Raw genomic sequence first — 20,401 nt, forward strand, 5'->3', positions numbered from 1 at the left:
GCCTTTTCTACTCGCAATGTGAAAGGCCTTTGTGCAAGTACATTTCTCACATTTAGGTTTTCTACTCAAATTCAGGAGATTTAATTTGGAAAAAGTCTCAGGAAGAAGATTGAGTATGATTAGCACTTTGAATAATTGACTAATTTGACTAATTAAACCTATGAGTAAATCATAAAGCTCTTGATTTATTTATTCAAGAGATGACAAGTTTGAGGTAAAATTTAATAAGTCCTTCAGAACCTGAAAGTACATTCCTTATTTTGATGAGCACTTAAGAGTCTCTGCTGAAAATAAGGAGAACTAGTACAGAATATAACAGAAATTAGGGCATCTTACAGATGCAAGCTACTTTATGGGCCTTTGTGTGTGTTTGGGGAGGGGTACACCCAATAAAATTCTATATGAAGAAATCAAACATGTCAACAGCAGAGCTGTTCTGGTTGAAGAGTTTTAACCACATAATCCCTATCTACCCCTCTCCTTTCTCTGTCCTAAGAGAGCTTTAGAGTCTCTAGAACACAGCCAGCCACAGTGTAATTTAGTCCAACCCTTTCTCTTTACAAATGAGGAAACTTACTCCTGAATAGATGGACTGAACTAGCCAAGGGCCTATGCACTACTTAAGGGTTTAACTAGGATTAAAATATGAACTCCTAGCTCTGATTACTGTTATTTCAGCATTAATGCTTGTCCCTGTTCGAGTATAGGGAGTGGGAGTATAAGTTCATAACTGTCTGTGGGGAAACTTTGAGAAGATGAATGGATCGTAGAAGGCAAACTTCTTGTAATCTGTATTTCAGTATTTTGTATTCAGTGTACATTCCCTAAAAATTCTCCCCATGTATGGTGAAAAAAAAGGGCAGGGTTGGGAGAGGGAAGAAAGTGACAGTTAAATAAATATATAATACCCTATTTGCCAGCTGTCTTCATTCCATTCAGTACAGACCCAGCTTTAGTTACAATTTAGTAACTTTCCACATAGCTGAATTTTTAAATGACTTTTTATAATTAAAATGTGGCTTTCTATATGAAAGCTACATGCTGGAAATATACTTGAGAAAGAAAGAACATTCATTGGCAGATAATCTGATTTAGGAAGTAAATTCAATTTGAAGGGTATATATAATTTAGACTTTATAAGGTACAGGGTTAATCTGAGTCAAAAGTGGTTCTAGGTGATAGAATTGATGAAGATAAGGAATTGATTGGCCTTTTATTCAAGAAACTTAGCTGTTGCCACAACAAGATATTAGAGTAGGAAAAGGCAAAGGAAAGAGATAGAGGAAGGAAACTCCTGGCATACCAAGAGGAACAAAGGTAATTTTCTGGGACTATAAAACAGATGGCATACAGTGCACTAATTCCCTTTGTGCTTTTGCTTGAGTGGATGAATTGGTGTTCAAAATACTAAGTGACAAGCTGCTTCACTGACAAGACTGATTTATAATTTATTTGTGTGATCCATATATTTGACCTTACAAATTCAAAATAGCCAAATACTCTTCTTTCAAAAAGAGACTTCTGAGTGAATTTTACATTTCACTAACTTTTTCTACTAAAACATGCAACTCAATACTGTACTTCTGGTAGGGTACATCCAAGAACATAATGGAAATATTTGGGCTGAAGGGAACTATGAAAGAAACAAAAACTCCAAAGGAAGAGAAAACATTTTGTTTTGTGACTTTGAAATTTTAAAATTCACATTTGCTTTATATTGACCTATACATTTTAACATTTTAATAATAATAATGACAATGGCTGACATTAAATAAGCTGAGTACTTTGCCTAATGATTTCCATATATATCTTCATTTATAAATAAAAAAGAAAAGAGATGTAACTTGTACCAGAGCATACCTTGTAATTCTTCTGTTTCAGTGATATGTATTTTTATTCCCCAGTTTTACATTCCAAACTATGTGTAGCTCCTTAACTGGAGATAGTAACCCTTTGTTCATTTTCTTGGTGATAAATCAGGAAACATTAAAAAGAACTTGGTGTATTATATCTGATCTCAAATGACATAAATTTTGACAATATTCAGTCTGCTGTATTGTATTTCAGCATCCTAGTGAAAGAAAAGAATGGGAAAATGATGGAAAAAAGAAAGGAATTAGTGCTTTAGCTGTTAAGTAGTAAAACAAAACTTTAAAGTCTGACTAGGCAATGTACAATCAGCAAATATTTTGAAAAGATTTGGAATTTGGCTGTGACTGCTATGATTTGCATTCTATATTTTCATATATACAGTTATATAAGGTGGGGTGGCGGGGGTGCTACCCTTTCTATGAACTTTGAACAATCAATAATGTTTTAAAATGGAAATGCACTAGAAGACTAGCCTGTAGTGACACTAAACATGGGAAATGAGAATAACCTTTAAGCATAGAGATTTAAATGTAGCTGTGGGAAATAAAGGTGGTGGTACATTGGACATCCAGAGAAAAGAGAGAATCAAAGGAGCAGAAAGAGGAAATAGCCTTGTTCTTCTTGTGGGAATTCTGAATAACTACCTGATTAGATTTTTCTTTTCATTACTGTTTTAACAGGAAATTATTTCAAATAAGATTTAAATTAAAAGAAATATTTCTGAACCTCTGATGTCAAGAGTAAACCAGATAAAAAGTAACACAGTTTCAGTAAAGAGAAACCAAGTACTGAAAGTCACAGATTAGTTTTCCTTCAGTTCATTACTGAAGAATTTTCTTTTCTCTTCTAAGATTATGTGGCCAACTTATTTCAAAAGGCCATTTAAAAGCAAGATTGGATTTTTGGAAGAAAGCACAGAAATGCCAGTAGAAATCTATGATCTTAAATGATAGACTAGAACAGAGGAAAGAACATGGAGAGAATTATTTAATGTCAATTCTATTTCTACACTCCTGTTGCCAAAGCTGAAAGTTTTAGCTAAGATTCTATATCTTGTACAATTAAAAAAATAATTACTCTGTTTCCAGTTCTTTAAATACTTGGGGTCATTATTATACTGTGCATCTCATTGGATCCTTGTGCTGTTATTCATAATTATAACCATAATTGTAGGATCCTATTTGGTTAACAAATATTTAGCCTTTTAATAGAAACTATCGACAAGCCTCTTAGATAGCCGCATCCACCAAAGGGCAGACAGCAGAAGCAAGAAGAACTACAATCCTGCAGCCTGTGGAACAAAAACCACATTCACAGAAAGATAGACAAGATGAAAAGGCAGAAGGCTATGTACCAGATGAAGGAACAAGATAAAACCCCAGAAAAACAACTAAATGAAGTGGAGATAGGAAACATTCCAGAAAAAGAATTCAGCATAATGATAGTGAAGATGATCCAGGACCTCGGAAAAAGAATGGAGGCAAAGATCGAGAAGATGCAAGAAATGTTTAACAAAGACCTAGAAATTAAAAAACAAACACCTAGAAAAATTAAAGAACAAACAAATAGAGATGAACAATACAATAACGGAAATGAAAAATACCTAGAATGACTCAATAGCAGAATAACTGAGGCAGAAGAACGGATGAGTGACCTGGAAGACAGAATGGTGGAATTCACTGCCACAGAACAGAATAAAGAAAAAAAGAATGAAAAGAAATGAAGACAGCCTGAGAGACCTCTGGGAAAAAATTAAACACACCAACATTCGCATTATAGGGGTCCCAGAAGGAGAAGAGAGAGACAAAGGACCTGAGAAAATATTTGAAGAGATTATAGTCGAAAACTTCCCTAACATGGGAAAGGAAATAGCCACCCAAGTCCAGGAAGTGCAGAGAGTCCCAGGCAGGATAAACCCAAGGAGAAGCACACCAAGACACATAGTAATCAAACTGGCAAAAATTAAAGACAAAGAAAAATTATTGACAGCAACAATGGAAAAATGACAAATAATATACAAGGGAACTCCCATGAGGTTAACAGCTGATTTCTCAGCAGAAACTCTACAAGCCAGAAGGGAGTGGCATGATATATTTAAAGTGATGAAAGGGAAGAACCTACAATCAAGATTACTCTACTTGGCAAGGATCTCATTCAGATTCATCAGAGAAATCAAAAGCTTTACAGACAAGCAAAAGCTAAGAGAATTCAGCACCACCAAACCAGCTCTACAACAAATGCTAAAGGAACTTCTCTAAGTGGGAAATGCAAGAGAAGAAAAGGACCTACAAAAGCAAACCCATAACAATTAAGAAAATGGTAATAGGAACATACATATCGGTAATTACCTTAAATACGAATGGATTAAATGCTCCAACCAAAAGACACAGGCTCGCTGAATGGATACAAAAACAAGACCCATATATATGCTGTCTACAAGAGACCCACTTCAGACCTAGGGACACATACAGACTGAAAGTGAGGGGATGGAAAAAGATATTCCATGCAAATGAAAATCAAAAGAAAGCTAGAGTAGCAATACTCATATCAGATAAGATAGACTTTAAAATAAAGAATGTTACAAGACACAAGGAAAGACACTACATAATGATCAAGGGATCAATCCAAGAAGAAAATATAATAATTATAAATATATATGCATCCAACATAGGAGCACCTCAATACATAAGGCAACTGCTAACAGCTATAAAAGAGGAAATCGACAGTAACACAATAATAGTGGGGGACGTTAACACCTCACTTACACCAATGGACAGATCATCCAAACAGAAAATTAATAAGGAAACACAAGCTTTAAATGACACAATAGACCAGATAGATTTAATTGATGTTTATAGAACATTCCATCCAAAAACAGCAGATTACACTTTCTTCTCAAGTGCACACAGAACATTCTCCAGGATAGATCACATCTTGGGTCACAGATCAAGCCTCAGTAAATTTAAGAAAATTGAAATCATATCAAGCATCTTTTCTGACCACAACGCTATGAGATTAGGAGTCAATTACAGGGAAAAAAACTTAAAAAACACAGACACATGGAGGCTAAACAACACATTACTAAATAACCAAGAGATCACTGAAGAAATCAAAGAGGAAATCAAAAAGTACCTAGAGACAAATTACAATGAAAACACGGTGATTCAAAACCTATGGGATGCAGCAAAAGCAGTTCTAAGAGGGAAATTTATAGCAATACAGGCCTACCTAAAGAAACAAGAAAAATCTCAAATAAACAATCTAATGTTACACCTAAAGGAACTAGAGAAAGAAGAACAAACAAAACCCAAAGTTAGCAGAAGGAAAGAAATCATAAAGATCAGAGCAGAAATAAATGAAATAGAAACAAAGAAAACAATAGCAAAGATCAATAAAACTAAAAGCTGGTTCTTTGAGAAGATAAACAAAATTGATAATCCATTAGCCAGACTCATCAAGAAAAAGAGGGAGAGGACTCAAATCAATAAAATTAGAAATGAAAAAGGAGAAGTTACAACACACACTGCAGAAATACAAAGCATCCTAAGAGACTGCTACAAGCAACTCTATGCCAATAATATGGACAACCTGGAAGAAATGGACAAATTCTTAGAAAAGTGTAACCTTCCAAGACTGAACCAGGAAGAAATAAAAAATATGAAGAGACCAATCACAAGCAATTAAATTGAAACTGTGATTAAAAATCTTCCCACAAACAAAAGTCCAGGACCAGATGGCTTCACAGGTGAATTCTATCAAACATTTAGAGAAAAGCTGACACCCATCCTTCCCAAACTCTTCCAAAAAATAGCAGATGAACGAACACTCCCAAACTCATTCTATGAGGCCACCATCACCCTGATACCAAAACCAGACAAAGATACTACAAAAAAAGAAAATTACAGACCAATATCACTGATGAATATAGATGCAAAAATCCTCAACAAAATACTAGCAGACAGAATCCAACAACACATTAAAAGGATCATACACCATGATCAAGTGGGATTTATCCCATGGATGCAAGGATTCTTCAATATATGCAAATGAATCAATGTGATGCACCATATTAATAAATTGAAGAATGAAAACCATATGATCATCTCAATAGATACAGAAAAAGCTTTTGACAAAATTCAACACCCATTTACGATAAAAACTCTCCAGAAAGTGGGCATAGAGGGAACCTACCTCAATATAATAAAGGTCATATATGACAAAACCACAGCAAACATTAAAGAAAAAGAAATAGCAACTATCAACATATATTAGGTTTTCAGACTTTCACACATGTATCCACACATATATATATATACATATATATATGTACATATGCACACACATCAAAAGATATCTCATATTTATTTACAAAATAACTAGAGATGATATGTTACCCAGTACCATACTTGTGAAGGATAAAGTCTATGAGACGCAGTCAAGTGTTTGAGACTCAGTGCTTCCACTTCTGGGGGCACAGGTTGATCCCTAATCAGGGAACTAAGATCCCACAGGCCGTGAGGTGTGGCCAAAAAAAAAAGTAATATTATGTTGATATTAGGAAATAGGTATTGATTTCAGAATTTCTTCCTCTGAAGATTTGTAAGAAAGGAGCTTTACATGAGGAATCATCTCTTAAAATTATTTACAATCTAATACCAATTTCCTTCTTAAGCTACCTTCTCAGTGTTCGATGTGAGTGATTGGGATGAAGAAATGGTGCCCAGGATTCTCTGTTTGCTAAGTGGGGCCGTAGAGTCAAAATAGAGAGAACATTATTAAAATGTATCAAATATAAGATTTCTTCAGATGGTTCTAACATAAATTAAGTTCCTGAGAAACCAGGTTGCACCTGGGTTATAAATGTTTGCTGATGAGGTGTGATAGGTGATGCTACTAATATTAATACTAAATAGAGTGCAACAATGAGCAGAGGGTAAATTTGGAGTTTCAGGCTGACATTTTATAGACAATTTCTTGAAGAAAACAAACAAAAAGCTCCACTTTTTCATGAATGCTGTGACACTGCTCTATGTGAGAAAATAGAAAGACTGTGGCAATGGTACCTTCATGAGCAGGTTGGAGCAGAATGGGATGCTAATAAAGTCTGGAGAGGGTACAGGAGAAGGATTCTTGTGGCTAAAAGGAAATAAGAATATTCTTAAACTATCACTTATAAAATTGTACATTAAAAAAAAACTAATTAACACAATATTATAGAGAACGAGAAAAGAAAACTTATTTTGAGAGACAGTAGAGCTTAATAAGTTAGAGAGATGTAGGTTCCAATTTCAGTCCTGCCTCTTGCTAACCATGTGAACTTTGTCAAAATCTTTAAGTTTGCTGAGCCTAAGTTTCCCCTCCAAATGGATATCCCATTAGGGCTTGGGGAGGGGCATTTGGAAAAGGGATGATTGATTACAAAGGATGAACACTCCAAAAGACTGTGATGAGATGTGGAGATAAAAGGAGCTAGGGGATAAACAACCAACCTCCAAGGCTATTAAAACAGAAGCTTTATTATTCATTATATGTAGAAGGAAGAAGTCTCTTTTCTAGGACTGAAAAATTCAGGAGACCTCAGGGATAGTGCCTAGCAGCTAAGAAAAATTTAAAGAAATGAACAAAGAAATAAGGAAAAAAGAAACAACCAGAAAAAGGAATGAAGTAATGAAGTATATACAGTTCATTCAGTAATGAATGAAGACAAATAAATTAAACCTTAAGTTTTATCTGATTATTGTTTAAATTTAAAATTTAATCACAATAGTTTGAATTACTTTGATGAGTTGATTTTATAATAAAATCTAGGGGCAATTGGAGTTAAAAAAAATTCTTACTATTAAAATTATTGAATTATTTCAGATTATAGAAAATAAATGAAGTTCAGAATATTTAATAAAATTATTAAAATGTTAACTGATCGGTATAATACAAAATGAAAAAAATAATGGACCATTAGTTTAATTCATTAAAAAATCTAAACATTTAAATAAACATTTAACATATTAATCTAGCAGTAGAAAAGTAATAATAGTTTGCCATGACCAGTTGGATTTTGTTATAGAAGTAGAGGGTGGTTGGAAATAGGAAATTTCATTTATACAATTTTTATATCAACACATTAAAGGAGAAAATTATGTTTATATAAAAGGTTGGAAGCGTATCATGACAGTTATAATTTCAAATAAAAATTTGAAGTGACATAGGAATAAAAACAAATTACTTAAGCATGATACAGATTCCTTTCCAAAAAGCAAGAAAAAATATCTTATTAAATAATGAAATATTAAAGATGCTGCCATAGTAAAAGAAGACAGCAGGATTGTTATTTCATCATTATTATTCAACATTGTTTTGACACTCGAGCTAATGAAATAATTCACTAAAATGAAATAAATGCTTTTTAATGGTGCTGGAGCAATTGGTCATCCAATATGCAAAAAAACAAAAATAAAATATGAACCTCTAATTAATCCTCACATGATAGACAAAAAGTATCTCAAGATGATTCCGGGACTTATATGTAAAATATAAAACTATTACCCTTTTAGGAAAAAAGATAGGAGAAAAATCTTCTGGATTAGTTGAAGCATTCTTAGTCTTGACAATAAAAGTGTGATTTATAAAAGGAAAAAATGATAAACTGGATCTCATCAAAATTAAAAACTTTTCCTCTGCAGAAGTCCTTTTTAAAAGGATGAAAAGACAAGGTAGAGGGCTGGAGGAAATCTGAAGTTGACATATCAACAAATGATTTGCATCTAGAATAGAAGACTCTAAACTCAACAGTCACACAAACAAAACAATCCAATTAGAAAATGGGCAAATGACATGAACAGACATTTCACTTAAGAGGATATAAACATCACAAATAAGCACATTAAATGATGTTCATTAGCTATTAGGGTAATGAAAATTAAAACTACAACGACATATCATTACACATATATCAGAATGGCTTATTTCTTTTAAAAAACCACCAAATTCTTGCAAGAACACAGAAAAACTAGGTCATTTCTACATTGCTGGTGAGAATGTAAAATGGTACAACTACTCTAGAAAAGCATCCGATATTTTCTTACAAAACTAAATGTGCACCATGTGACCCAGCAATTGCATATTTTGGCATTTATCCCAAAGAAAGGAACATTTATGTTCACATAAAAACCTCTAACTAATGTTCATAGCAGCTTTATTCATAATAACCCCAAGCTACAAATGATAACCCAGATTTCCTTCAACAGATGGATAGTTTAACAAACTGATACATTCATGCCCTGGAATAGTACCAAGCAACAAAAAGGAACGGAGTATTGATACACTCAACAACTAAGATGGATCTCTACCAATCTCAAAATATTATATAATGCATGATTCCATTTACATAGCACTCTGGAAATTACAAAATCTTTAAGGTGGAAAATAGATTAGTGGTTGCCAAAGGTTGCAGAGGAAGGTTATGGCAATAAAAGGGCAACACAGGAGATTCTGGTGATGGAACTGTTCTCTGCCTTACTGGTGCTCATCATATTTGATACAATTGCATAGAACTAAAGACAGCCACATATACTCATATGTACACAACTGAATACATGCAGAACTGGTGAAGTCTGAATAGAGTTGGTGGAGGGTATCAATGTCAATTTCTTTTTGAGATATTGTTTATGCAAGATATCATATGTTATTGATGGAAACTGGAGGAAGTGTATAAAGGATTTGTCTTTCTGTATTATTTCTTACAACTGCATGTGAATCTGCAATACCTGAAAATTTTATGTATATATTATGTGTGTGTGTATATATACATATAAATGTATATATACACACATATATACATATAAATGCATATATATACACACACAGATATACATATAAATATATATACATATAAATTTAAACTTTAGGAAAAGGAGAAAATGTATTTTCAGATGATAGAATTGAATATGTAGAAAAATAAAAGATTTAATTTCCATTGGCATTTTAAAGAAAATGTGATATGGTGAATAATATAATTATTAACTCTGTGTGTGTGTATAAACTCATTTAGAATAACAATGGGAAATATTCTGTTCACAATAACAAACCATATATACTTACTAGTAAATATAATAGGAAATGTGAAGGATCTATATGAAAAATAGAAGATGAAACACAATTAATGTACCTAAAGTTTAAGGTTTTCCAATTCGCTGTGTATATATAATGCTGTTTTAATAAGATTCCCATTCTGGTGGATTTTAATATGATTTTTAAGCTCATATGAAAGAACAGACGTTTGAGAATTGCCAAAATAATATTTGAAAAAAGTATTTGAAAATAAGATTGTATGGTGTGCTGCATTTGCCTTACAAGGTGGTTTTTTGTTTGTTTTACATATGCCCAAAAGATACAGTAAACAAAATATGTGGAATTTACCTAGGAGCAAAAATATAGTTAATTTTTCAATTCAGTTGATAAGGATCATTTATTTAATAGATTGTGCTATCATAATCTACTTTCCCACTGAAAGTTAGACTCCTACCTCCTACCTTTACCTATATAAATTTCATTGAATCAACTAAATAAATTCATATCAAAGAGAGATGGTAAAATATAATCATCTAAGAATTAAAGGGATTGTATTGGACACATTAGGGTGCATTTATATAATCTCAGGAAACTTTAAATTGTGAAATCATGTCTATACCAAAATCTGGTCTTATTGAGATATCTCACAGAATAAATATATTTCTGAAATCCTGATAAAGTTAGCTCATCTGATTAAAATCCCAAACTCCTATGACAGAAAATTAATTCTAGCATCAAAGCTTTTTTGCTATGTCAAACAAAAAGCAGTCATTCTTTTTTCTAAAATGCTCTCAGCCCTTCACTTGTCCATGCCATTCCCTTTCTCTGTCTTTTGAAACCTGTAAGGCCCAGGTCATTTTAACTTTTAAAAATAAAAATGAATAGATTTTATTTTCAAGAGAAATGTTATGTTCACAGAAAAATTGAACAGAAGGTACAGGGATTTTCCATTTACCCTTACCTTCACATGGGTAAAACCTCCCCCATTGTCAACATCCCACACATGATATGTTTACTACAACTGATGAACCTACATTGACACATCATTATCACCCAAAGTCCATATTTTACTTTAGGGTTCACTCTTGCTGTTGTACATCCTATGGATTTGGACAACAGTATAATGACATGTATTCTAAGTACTAGTATCTTTAGAGTTTCCATAGTTTACATTTTTCAGCATGTTACATAGTTGGAATTATACAGTCGGGAGTCTTTTCAGACTGGCTTCTTTCAATTAATAATTTAAGGTTCCTCCATGTCTTTTCATGGTTGATAGCTCGTTTCTTTTTATCACTTCATAGTATCACAATGTCTGGACCACAGTTTATCCATTCACGTACTGAAGGACATCTTGGTTGCTTCCAAATTTTGGCAATTATGGATAAAGCTACTATAAACATCCATGTGCAGATTTTTGTGTGGCTGTAAGTTTTCAGCTCATTTGGGTAAATACCAGGGAGCACAATTGTTAGATTATATGTTTAGTTTTTAAAGAAACCACTAACCTGTCTTCCAAGTATCTGTACCATTCTTCATTCCCACCAGCAATGAATGATAGTTGGCCATTACATTTTTCACTGAAGCCTTTTCTGATTGTTTTCGCAAGATATTTTCCTTCCTTTCTCTGAGCTCATACAGTACTCTGTATCCTCATTCTGACAGCCATCATATTCTTTCTTGCTTTGTGTGAACCCCTCGGGGCAGGGCATAGATATGTCTCCTGCACCTTACAATACTTCACTTAACACCTTGAAAATTAAGAGCCCTACTATTCGTTGAATGAATAAGGTAAATTTAAATTTTGTTGTGTCAGACTGTCAAATGGGGCATTTTGTTTTGCAAATCTGTATATAATCATGTCTTATGCTAGGCTTGGGTCAAACAATTCTCACTAGTTCCACTTGTTATATTTTTTTCAGTTGTTTCTGAACAGTTATTTTGTGGGTTAACTACATGGTTGATTCATGTTGGAAGAAACTGCATTTGAAGTTATTGATTCTTTGCCCCAGCTTTTCAGCTGGAAGAAACAAAGCTCTTGCTGCAATAAGTACCGAACTTTTAAAAAAACAATATCTAATGAGGTTAGCATATATTGTTGACATTTTATTTTCAGCCAGAGTTAAGGTCACAGCTGAGAGGTCACAAAGATGATTTTATACAGTAAATAAACAATGATATTATTTTGCAAAGAAAATGAAATATCACAAACTTATCTGTAGCCTCTTTCGTCTAAAAGTATGCTTGCTATGCTTAATTTTGGTACTTAAACTGTGTTGTCCTTCCATTTCTTAGATTTTGGGATTTAAAAGGGAAGTGCACCTAGTTTATGTGTAGGGACTAATATAAACATGTGCTTTTCATTCATATTCTGGCATTATATTGAGTTTTTACATTTAACTCCTAAGTCCACTTAGTATTTGTTGGGTGGTAATTATTTGTGGAATTTTGGTATTTATTCTGTTTATTTGGTGAACTTCGTTTCAAGTTGGGAAGTTTTATTGACCATATTTGTTTGGAACCTTTACCTCTTCATCTTTGGTGTTTACAACAAAACTGTAAATTTATCATTAGAGAGAATATGTTGAAGTGATTTTGGAAAGTATTGGGCTGGATTATGGTTAAACAGTGAAAAATGTATGCTTTGGGGCACAATGCACAATAGAAATTATTAACTGCTTTCATATTATATATCACTATATAACAAGGGATTGATCTCTTAAATTTGTGGTAGCTCAAGACAATTTTAATATTGAAAAAAATTTAATGTATTGAAAAGTATCATGGAACAGACAAACTTCTAATGCCAAAAACCATTAAAATTTCCACTTTATATTGTCATCTAGTTAACATATTTTTAAAGCAAAGTAGTCCAAATAGTATAATTCATTAGTTTTTTTTTAAGACTTTTTAAAACTTTTTATTTTATGTTGGAGTATAGCCAATTAACAATGTTGATGATAGTTTCAGGTGCATACTAGAGGAACTCAGCCATACATATACATGTATCCATTCTCCCCCAAACTCTGCTCCCATCCAGGCTGCCACATAACATTGAGCAGAGTTCCCTGTGCTATACAGTAGGTCCTTCTTGGTTATCCATTTAAAATATAGCAGTGTGTACATGTCAATCCCAAACTCCCTAATTATCCCTTCCCCCCATCCTTCCCTCCTGGTAACTATAAGTTCATTCTCTAAGTCTGTGAGTCTGTTTCTGTTTTGTAAATAAATTCATTTGTATCATTTCTTTTTAGATTCCACATATAAGGGATATCATACGATATTTCTCTTTCTCTGTTTGACTTACTTCACTCAGTATGACAATCTCTAGGTCCTTCCATGTTGCTGCAAATGGCATTATTTCATTCTTTTTAATGGCTGAGTAATATTCCATTGTATATATGTACCACATCTCCTTTATCTGTTCCTCTGTCGATGGACATTTAGGTTGCTATTGTAAAGAGTGCTGCAACGAACACTGGGTTGCATGTATTCTTTCAGACTATGTTTTTCTCCAGATATATGCCCAAGAGTGGGATTGCAGAGTCATATGGTAGCTCTATTTTTAGTTTTTTAAGGAACCTCCACACTGTTCTCCATAGTGGCTGTACCAATTTACATTCCCACCAACAGTGTAGGTGGGTTCCCTTCTCTTCACACAATCTCCAGCATTTATTGTTTGTGGATTTTTTGATGATAGCCATTTTGACTGGTGTGAGGTGATATCTCACTGTAGTTTTGATTTGTATTTCTCTAATAATTAGCGGTGTTGAACATCTTTTCATATGCCTCTTGGCCATCTGTATGTCTTCTTTGGAGAATGTGTCTAACCTAAAATTTACTTTATTTTAGATGAACTCACAAATTCATCAGAAACCAGATTGTCTTTAGAAGACCTCTTCAGGAAAGAATTTGTGCTCCATGATCCAGAAGCTCGATGGATCAATGGTATGTGTATACGTTCTTATACATTATATTTATTTCAAGTTCTGTATAATTAAAATTAAATGGTGGTTTTGTTGACCACTGGTTGACCACCAGTGGTTATTTTAATTGGTGTTATGCTTCAATGATTACAGATACCATTTAATCAGAAATTTATACCTTGGCTCATGTGAGAGAAAACTAATTCCTAAGGTAGGTCATCAATAAAATTATCCCCCAAACATTAGATTGACTGCTCTGTATCTGCTCTTCCCTCATGAATCATTAGTTACGTGACTGCAAACACGTGTTACATCTCTAGCATGTCTCTGGCTAATTCTCCTTGGTGTAGAAGTATAGATTTTCGGAGCGTACATATAAGTGATTCAAATTTGGCAATCAGATTAATTTTCTTCTCTCTCTTTGTGGCTTTTCTTTTTAAGTTTAAGTGCCACAAACTAGGGAGACTCTCCAGTCTGAGAGTCTACAAAGTTGACTACAAAGTTGAAATGACAGAAAGGGCATGGGAACACATTGCATTTTTGCTTTTTGTGGCTTGGCAAAGAAATCGCCTCAGCTTTCCTTAGGTTATTTCTGATTTTGCTATTTTCAAAAAGTTTTAAAAAGAATTTAGATTACAAATACAATCAGTCAATCAATCAAAACCACTGAGTGACTCCATGGACTTTGGCTTGTTTTTGTGGGAGGTGGTAGGGGGAGTTATTGGGTAATCCAGTTATAAGAAATGTGTTGGTGAAAAGGAAGTCAGGTTTTCATTTCTGGAATATTACAATTTGCCTGACCATACTAATCACCATGGTTAGATAGCTGTTAATCTTTGCCCTTCATTTTATTTAGACATAATATCTTTGCTTGTTTTCAAGGCCTAGAGTAGGTTACATGTATGATAGCTAAAAAGAGCTTTGCCTTTGTATCTAATGAATAACGTCTCACTTACAGTCCATCCTTTCTTCTCTAATATCCTGATTAAATACATTTATGCCTGCAAATTAAATGTTTATTTATGGAAGCTATAAAAAGAATGTAACTTAATTCATGAGGGCAGGAGCCAAATCATACTTGTTTGCCTAGCACTGATACAGTTTCTGGAGGGCAGCAAGCACTTAAGATTTGTTTTTTTTGAATAAATGAATGAAATCCTTTAACAGAAGTTCAGTTTTATTTTTCTGTAAACTTAGGTTTCAGTTGAAATTGGTTGCAAGGTAAATATTATGCTGATGATGTTACAAATAGAGAAAACAAGATATCAGTTTTATTCCTTTATTTGTATATTTTCATTTTGAATTGTTCATAAATTTGGGTCTTGCCTTATTGTTGCCTTTGCACTATGATTATTTCAGAGGTACACTATGATTTATTTCAGATGAGTACTATTACTAAATTTAAAAAAAGGTATGGAATTACCTAGCATTGCTCTAATATGTGGATCTCCCACAAATCATTCTCCTAATGTGCCATTGTAATTTTGTAAGTCATCTTTTTACTTGCTAGCAAGTATTTTCTATTGAAGGAGATGAGCAAAAAAATTTGAGTCATTAGATTTGAAATGCTGAATAATATTCTGTTTTATTCATCATGATTTTGACCAAACTATAGAAATTTGTGCAGTTTTTGACTTTGGGAAGCAAGAAAAAAATCATGGGTCGCGTCCCCCTTCTCAGGTTAGCTTGAACTATTTAAAGAGGCATTTACTCCCGTGTGTAACTGACACTTTGATATCGAAGTACCAAAGGACTGGAGCAGTGTTTAAGCAGTGAACTGCATACTAAATTAAGTCACATTTCAATATCTAGGGCGTGCGTTCTACTCTAATGCTTCACAAGATATCAAAATAAAATTATTTGCAGTTAATCGTTTTAATCATTTTTTTTTCATAATTTCTTTACCAATCATTGGTAAAGCTGATTTTGAAAATATATCCTGGGACAAAGCTGCAGTGTTATTATCATACTATAAATAAAACCTAAGATCAAATATATTTATAAAAGAACTTGACATAAAACAACCTTTTAAACAGAATTAAACAAAATCTAAGCTCTTAGAGCCATGTGGTCTTTATAAATACCACTGAAAGAATTGACTCACTGTCAGTAGATTGTGTGCACTGGGTTGCTTTTCGAGCAGGGGGATAGATTTGTGCTCATTTTTTCCTCTCCAATCCAGATCACCTTTCTGGCAATCACTAGGTACTTGGCCTATTTACGTATTCCTCACGAAGCCAGATAATACAGTGGGGGCTATGCATACAATGTGTAACCCTGGCTTCATTGTCACAGATTATATCTAAATGTAAAATGTGAGCTTCTTATTTATTCTCATGACATGTCTCACCAGCTTTCTATAGTATATAAGTGGCTTGCAGGAGTCTAACTTAAGCTCATTTGGAAGCTTCATTTAGTTCTTGGAGGTCACTGTAGGAGCATTTAATGCATTACTGGTCAAGGAGAAGGAGGGCGTCTAGGTGGCCCTGACGTGTGTAGGCTGAAGTGTAGCAATGTCATTCATTATGCTGCTTCTCAAATAATATGTCTGTGAATGTCAGTGCAGCCTTGGATGGGTGCTCGTGTTCATGGTTAGCGTAACGACTGCCTTCCACCAAATCTGCTCAGATCCTTGAAATCTCCATTTTTATAGCATCTTCGTAGTTATGTCACCTTGAAACTCGGAAATCCATCTTCTTTAACATTATTCATCTCCCCACGTACATTTGAGGACCTATCAATCATCAAAGAAAAATCTAATATTAATTGAGTGCCTTCTACGCTAGGCTTTGTGCTGGATGCTTTATAGACATATTTCATAGATAGCATGTAAGTTATAACGATGAACCCCAGGAAACTGAGGCTAAAGCAAAACACTTATCCAAAAACACAGCTGATAAGAGGTGGAGCCTGCTTTAATCACTATGTTGAAGTATAAAACCTACCTTCTCCCAGTGTTTCACTCTGAGATGCCATTCCACATCTTTAACACATGCGTTAACTACCTCTGACAATCTCATGGGTACAGATCTCACAGTGACTAATCCTTTCATGTTGAATATTGCAATCATGTCATCTCCCCCAAGGACATCCATATAATGGTAACTTATGCAGTCACTAAAAAAATGTATAAGCATATTTACATGTTTATGGTATAAAAAAGTAAACAAAGGTGTCTTTAAAACAGAGTTGATAGTATGTGATTCACACTGTCTCTACTGTATACCAGTGACTGTTTCCAGATGGCTGGATTTTGACCTGATATATTTTTTTTTCTTTTTGCTTATTCATTTTTTCCTGAATTTTTTCCAATAAATATGTATGTTTATGTGATTTTATAACTATTTTTTGTAATTTAATTTTTATTTTATATTGGAGTATAGTTGATTTAAAATGTTGTGTTAGTTTCAGGTATACAGCAAAGTGATTTAGTTATACATATACATATATCCATTCTTTTTCAGATTCTTTTCCCATAGAGGTTATAACAGAATATTGGGTAGAGTTCCCTGTGCTATACAGTAGGTCCTTGTTGATTATCTGTTTTATATATAGCAGCATATATATGTTAATACCAAACTCCTTATTTAGTTTCATGGGTCTCCAATCCTCCAGCAGTCTCCTGCCAAATACAACTTTATAAGGCCCAGCTAAAAACTGTAAACACACTTCTCAACAACCATCAGAGGAACCCCTTTGCCAATTGAAAAAATCCCAAACTCCTCCCTTTGATTTCCAGACCTCTCAGAATCAAGCTTGGCCTCTATCCTACTATTCTACTTTACATTATGTTTCAGGGGTATTGAACTGCTTGATATTCTTCATAAGGCTCAAAAGCTCTTTTGACTCTCTGCCTTTGCCAATACTACTTTCTCTACTGGGCACCACCCCCCCCCCCCCAATCTGACAGCCCCAATTTTGTTCCACTGGAAACTTCATTCCCAGGTGCAAAGTTCTTTTTCCTGCCAGCAGTGAGGATCACCTTCTTCCTCTAAACCCCAGAGGTTGATTCTCTCATACAGAAATTTCTTCCTTGATTATAATTATAACATGTCTAATCTCCTCTAAGACAGTGCTTCTAAAACTATTGTGAAAGACCACTGTTTTAAAATTTAATACTTTGTATTTCCTGTTTGGCATGAATCAATGTTTTTGAAAAATACAATAAAATCAATTATTAGAAAAATAAAATAAGTAAATATTACAAATACAGCCCCTAAATTTAGCTCATTATAATTGTTTTAAAATTACATTGCAAAAATATATAATAAGTACCAACATAACATTGGAATAAAAGAGGAATTTCATATATTACTTTGAGAGAGGATATACAGGTGACTAATAGGATTGCTATTATATTCATAACTTTTTGTTATTGCTAAAAGAGAATTAAACAGATATTGAGAGAAATAGTGATTATTCACATTAAATGCCAATTCTCAGGTTTTGAACAGGAACTGGCATATCAATATTCAGAGGTTTTAATGTAGGAAATGAACTTGCTTCCTTCTTGTTAACTAATCTAGGTTAGATTGACAATGGCACCACTCTTAGGGGATAACGTATGTGTAGACTGTCTCTATTTTTGTTTTAATAATATTATTGGAGAGAAGAAATCAGTCTCCAAAATAAGGATGATGGTAATGCAAGGAGATTTTAAAGCAATTTTAACAATCTCGGGATGTTCATTTTAAGCTTTTATACAAAATGAATAAAGTGATACTGTATTTTTAAACGTTATCTTCAACTCTTTACCACTGGCTAATTTCAAAATTTATTCTGTAGATTATAAATCATGTATCTTTTCATCAAAAAACATATTTTGGATTTTAAGTACATCTGGGGTATACTGGAAAGACTAAGGTTGAATCACAACATCATGTAATGAGGTTCTTCTGCGTATAGTGAGTCTGTTGCTGGCTCACCCATGGGTGCATCTGCTCAGTTAAATTAGGCCACTTACCATGCATTTGGATCTGGCGGCACTGTCAAATTGCTACGAAAGCATCTAAATGCTTACCCTCAGCTCAGCTTATCGCACTGTGGACCAGTGGCCATCACTTCCCAACTGGCTGTAGTCTCCCAACATGACTCTTAGAGCAGCTCGGTTCCAAGAGACAGTAAACCCTGAGGAATAGGACTTGTGTCATATTTATGTTTGAGTCACCCCAGCAATTAGCACACTGTCTGGATCCAATTAAAACTCAAAATCGTTCGGTTAGCATAATGAGATGAACTATTATATTTCTTTGATATATTAAGGAGGGCCCACTTGATCCACGATCGGTAGAGGTTTCATTTCAGTTCTTTTCCTCAGGGTGTGCATAGATTTTTCTCTGATCTATACAAACTTGTCCTTCCCAATGTCCATCACGCATGTGAGTTGTTGCACCGTTATTTTTTTTTTGGAAAATGTCTAGCTGGGATGAATGATCACATGTGAGGCCCTGGATATAATTTTTTTTTTTTAACATCTTTATTGGAGTATATTTGCTTTACAATGGTGTGTTAGTTTCTGCTGTATCACAAAGTAAATCAGCTATACGTACACATATATCCCCATATCCCCTCCCTCTTGCATCTCCCTCCCACCCTCCCTATCTAGGTGGTCACAAAGCACTGAGCTGATCTCCCTGTGCTATGCAGCTGCTTCCCACTAGCTATCTATTTTACATTTGGTAGTGTATATATGTCCATGCCACTCTCTCACTTCATCCCAGCTTCCCCTTCCCCCTCCCCGTGTCCTCAAGTCCATTCTCTATGTCTGCGTCTGTACTCCTGTCCTGCCCCTAGGTTCTTCAGAACCACTTCTTTAATTTATTATTTTTTTTAGATTCTATATATACATGTTAGCATACGGTATTTGTTTTTCTCTTTCTGACTTACTTCACTCTGTATGACAGTCTCTAGGTCCATCCACCTCACTACAAATAACTCAATTTCGTTTCTTTTCATGGCTGAGTAATATTCCATTGTATATATGTGCCACTTCTTCTTTATCCATTCGTCTATCGATGGACATTTAGGTTGCTTCCATATCCTGGCTACTGTAAATAGTGTTGCAGTAAACATTGTGGTACATGACTCTTTTTGAATTATGGTTTTCTCCAGGTATATGCCCAGTAGTGGGATTGCTGGGTCATATGGTAGTTCTATTTTTAGTTTTTTTAAGGAATCTCTGTACTATTCTCCATAGTGGCTGTATCAATTTACATTCCCACCAACAGTGCAAGAGTGTTCCCTTTTCGCCACACCCTCTCCAGCATTTATTGTTTGAAGACTTTTTGATGATGGCCATTCTGACCGGTGTGTGGGGATACCTCATTTTAGTTTTGATTTGTATTTCTCTAATGATTAGTGATGTTGAGCATCCTTTCATGTATTTGTTGGCAATCTGTATATCTTCTTTGGAGAAATGTCTATTTAGGTCTTCTGCCCATTTTTGGATTGGGTTGTTTGTTTTTTTGATATTGAGCTGCATGAGCTGCTTGTAACTTTTGGAGATTAATCCTTTCTCAGTTGCTTCATTTGCAAAT

General features: G+C 34.1%; 1 protein-coding gene across 1 annotated transcript in view; it reads left to right on the forward strand.

Annotated features, from left to right (window-relative positions):
• The window catches only part of DPP10 (dipeptidyl peptidase like 10), a 675,810-nt gene that overhangs the window by 181,442 nt on the left and 473,967 nt on the right, over positions 1-20,401 (forward strand). The window contains exon 3 of the mRNA XM_059927100.1: positions 13,792-13,887. Within this exon, the coding sequence (XP_059783083.1) occupies positions 13,792-13,887 (96 nt within the window). The remainder of the gene's footprint in view (positions 1-13,791; positions 13,888-20,401) is intronic.

The sequence above is a fragment of the Balaenoptera ricei genome, chromosome 7, assembly GCF_028023285.1.
Source record: "Balaenoptera ricei isolate mBalRic1 chromosome 7, mBalRic1.hap2, whole genome shotgun sequence".
NCBI classification, from domain to species: Eukaryota; Metazoa; Chordata; class Mammalia; order Artiodactyla; family Balaenopteridae; genus Balaenoptera; species Balaenoptera ricei.